The 4,320-nt window shown below is 34.6% G+C and overlaps 1 protein-coding gene across 1 annotated transcript; it reads right to left on the bottom strand.

The window, feature by feature from the left end:
• Positions 1–766: 766 nt before the first annotated feature.
• On the bottom strand, positions 767–4,109 carry LOC123230105 (putative F-box protein At3g17480). Its single transcript, XM_044656226.1, has 2 exons — positions 3,783–4,109; positions 767–2,298 (listed from the first exon to the last, which is right to left on the bottom strand). Exons 1-2 carry the CDS (start codon positions 3,876–3,878, stop codon positions 1,033–1,035), a joined length of 1,362 nt encoding a protein of 453 aa, XP_044512161.1. The 5' UTR covers positions 3,879–4,109; the 3' UTR covers positions 767–1,032.
• Positions 4,110–4,320: the final 211 nt, after the last annotated feature.

Consider the following 4,320-nt stretch of genomic DNA (forward strand, 5'->3'; position numbering starts at 1 on the left):
ATTTTTATTAACTCAAATAAAACACCGAAACTTGATTACTCCTCAAAGCACTCATGAATTTATAAGAGAAAAATCTGATTAATGGTATGAGTTACAATCAAAGGAACCTAGCCTATTTGTATGTCGATACAAGTGAATTAGTTAATGAATTTCCCAAAGTCGGCTAATATGCAAGGGCAATTCTATTTGCTGAAGTGTTGGTTGCCTTTTTACTTGACACATGGATAGGTTGCATTCAAGCTCAGTGGCACCTTGAATAACCAACGTTTCTTCACCTTACCCATCTCAATCTGCATCATTTTTTAAAATTCCTCTTTGATACAAATTTTTGTTAACTCCAATCAAATTTATGAAAAAATAAAATTTGTCTCGTTGTAACGCTTTAGTGGAACGACAAGACAAATTGCATCATCTATTCATATTTATACTAGATTGGGAATTTTCTTTCTATATAATCCTTTGGTTTTTCCAAAAACACGGAGATCTGAAGAAACAATGAGGAATAAAAAAGGGTAATTTGTCTTGCACTTGAAACTTCAAAACTTTGAAGTTGGAGTGGAGGATAAATGAGAGATTGAACCATTAAGCGATGTCTCAGGTAGTAAAAGTGCAGTTTGTGAAGGGAGCTTGGCAAAACATAGCGGCGGATGGATGAACCCCTAGACCAGCTGGTTTGGTGGCAGCAAGCGATAGTTTGAGAGACACAGAGTTATTCTTTTTACTGATCTGATGAGTTAATACACCAATTGTCAAAATACTTACAATATGAGTTAATAATTCCCTCGACATTTTATTTCACAAAGCATAGTTTAATATTATGACCAATGATTTAACACACAAAAAATACATACAGACAATGATTATAACATTACTCACCTGCATAATATTTAAGCAATTCTTTCTGACCACATGAGTATAAGTACATAGAAGACTCGCAACCAAAAAAAAGCAAAGAGAAATCACAGGAGTGACTGAGACATTCTTATTTCATGGAATATACGCATCATTCTCTTCCTGAAAGAGGCAAATCAATCACAAACATCCAGACTTTTTTTCCCATGAGATAAGGCTGTTAACATGAGGAAAGTAGGAACCAGATGGCGGGAGGCACCCCTGTTTGGTTTTAACCTTCGTCATCACTTCAAGTATGAAGTCATACGTGTAAAACGAGCCATCTTCATCCCTCATGAAAATCATATCCCCACTGATTCTTAAACTGAAAAGTGGAACCATATCAATTATACCTCCTTTTGTGATACTATGATGTTTTGTCCAGACATCTCCAGATAAACTCTTCAAGACCCAAATATCAATGTTTAATCCTTTATGTGTAACAAAACAGAGGAAACCACCCTTCTCAAGTATCCTATCATAAGTTCTACTTTCTGTTGGGAGGGCTATTGTGTGGAACTTCTCATTGTCTACTTCCATAGACACTATGTAATCACTGCGATCAATTTTAGGAATCCAATGCAAAGCCCCGATAGCTGAAACAGGTCTGTATCCAAACCAACCAAAGAGACCAAAAGAAGGTCCATTCACCTCTTTCCAATGCTGTGTACCAAGATTTAAAATCTCACAACTGATATATCTCAAACTATCTCGAAACAAGTGCACCACTTTGTATTCACCAGTAGCTTCACTGAGAGCAAATCCGTAGGATTCGTCATGGGGAGGATATATGGTACCTACAGGAAGTGCAACCATCTTTCTCGTCACAGGATTCATCACCACCAGTCCTCCTTTCTTCAGCTGGTTGTCAAGCAAAATAAGACCATTACATGTTGCTCTAATGTTGCCCAAGCAACTCACTTTATACTCTTCTGACTTGCTCTTTCCTTCTTTAAAGTCCATGAACTGGATAGAGAATTTTGATGTGCTATTTTTAATTGGATGATCAAAAATAGAAAAAGACTTATGCTGGAGTAAACTTGCTTCAACCGAAAAAGTATTTGGTTGTTCTGGTCGAGCCAATTTCATAGGCAAACTTTCAACCGCTTTCAGAAAGATCAAAACAGATTCAGAGACATGAAAATGTGCGTTGATGAAATTGGCACTGTTTACAATGCCGTACCATGGTTTGCAAACAAACCTTGCACTTGAAAGTGATTGAAGAGGAAGTCGAATAAGGATATTCCAGATACAGTCTTTATGAAAATAAGGGACTCCAATTTCTTGTTTCTTTTCATGTTCCTCAACCTTCTTGGACAATGCTCTCTCTTCTACCAATCTTAACAAGTTGGCATTATTGTTCCCCGTTGATCTAGCCATCTGCCTCTGTAATCCCAGATTAAACACCTATCCAAAATCAATGAAGTTAATTAAAGAATTCTGCATGAAATTGTTATTATCAGACTGAGAACTTAAAGTAAGAGACCAAGTCATGGAGTAGAAAGATACAGAAGAGATATAGAATAGAGAAATACGAAAAAAAAAAAAAAGGAAAGAAAAAGGAAAGTTAAGAATAGGAAAAAATTTAGAAGAAGGCTTCAGAAGAAACCTCAAAGGAGATAGTACTAATCACTTATTCATCACTGTCTATTTTTCACAAACTTATTTAGGCTAAAGAATCCAAATCGTAAGTATAATTCTAGTCCTAATAGAACAATGAAAAAAGGTAACAGATAGCATGGACAAATCAATCTTAAAGTATATAAAGATAAAGATTAACTGACACTTAAATAACTTTGCATCCATTTCCATACATCCTATCAAGTACTTGACAATTAATTGTAAAGATCAAAATCATTTATACATAATGAATAGGTAATGTATACAGTAGTCTTATCGCAAAATAATGACCACAATATTCTCAAAATGCTATGACTGCAAAGTTATCATATTCTGTTCCCCTAAGTGATACATACAAACAAGAACATCAATGATAACTAGATTTATCACCTATATTGTCTATATCCAACTGGAAGCCAACAGATTAATATTGCATGTACAATTTGATCTCAAAGAGCATAGTCAAGAACAGGTGATACCACAAGTACAATTTTATTATACAAACACTTTTACAAAAACTAAAATTTAACTACTCCTTCATTGTCACACATTCGTCGTCATTTATTGAGCAAGTTCAGTTATGCTACTAGGTATTTACATCAACTCTTACCCTCACTTGGACCCTGGATCATGGTCCAAGCGTGGGTAACATAATCTCCCTGCACCTTAGATTGACACCATGAATGAGTTGACTCGTTCATACTGAACATTTTAACAATTAAATTCTGAATTATATAATTTTATAAGATTAAGTGGTGAACATGACATGTAGAGACTCGAGAAAATGTGTTAAAGGAAAACAAGATATAAAAGATTTGTTTCAAAGCAATTCGCTAACATGATATTACTAACTAGTATGAGCTTCCAAATTCCATAAACAAACCCACATATATATGATCAGCTGAATGACTTGAAAACCCAGTCAACAAGTTGAGTCTACTAAGCTTTTAAAGAGTGAACCATAACAGAAACATCAATTGATGAAAAGATAAATAATTACAGGACACGTAAAGACTGAAGAAAACGTGTTACAGACGAAGAGATATAAACAAAGCTTTCAGAGCAAAGCAATCAGCTACCGTTAAATTATAAACAATTATCAAAACAAACCCAAAGATGTATGATCGGCTGAAAGAATTGAAAACCCAGTCAAACCAGTTAGTAAACTGACTCCACTGAACTTTAAGGATTGAAACGAACAATCATTCAGCTTGAATAGATATCAAACTACCATAACAGAAATTTCAATTAACGAAAGGTTGAAAAATTACCTGAAAAGTTGAGCTGTGGATTGGAAGTGTGGCTGACTTCTGTGGATGGTCTGAACCCGGGGAGGCACGGCAGTCCTCAATCTCCTCCTTTTCCATCTCTCTCAATTTCCGCCTCGCCGATCTTCAATCTCTTCTCTCTTCTATGTACGGCCTCTTCTTCTCTTGTTAAATCTTCCAGTCGCTGTCCTCTCTTGTTTCGTTAAAACTCCAATCGGCTCAGGTAGTGTTGGCTTTTAAAAAATGTCACAGCTTTTGTCGACCACAATTTTGCTTAATCGAGAGAAGTTAGAATTTAAAGTTTCGTTGGAGTTAAATTCAAGCTTATAAAAATTGGTCAGTATTATCAAAATAATATCCTATAAAAATATTGAAATTTAGTTTTTTCTAATGAATTTTAAAATGGGCTAAAATTAAAAAAATAAATAAATAAATAAATAAATCTTATCAAATACAAATACCCCCCAAACTTATAGTCTCCTCAAAAACTCATGATCAATTAATTGAATTAAAGACATAAGTCAAAGAAATAGAATAAGAA

This window comes from Mangifera indica, chromosome 11 (assembly GCF_011075055.1).
Source record: "Mangifera indica cultivar Alphonso chromosome 11, CATAS_Mindica_2.1, whole genome shotgun sequence".
Lineage (NCBI taxonomy): Eukaryota > Viridiplantae > Streptophyta > Magnoliopsida > Sapindales > Anacardiaceae > Mangifera > Mangifera indica.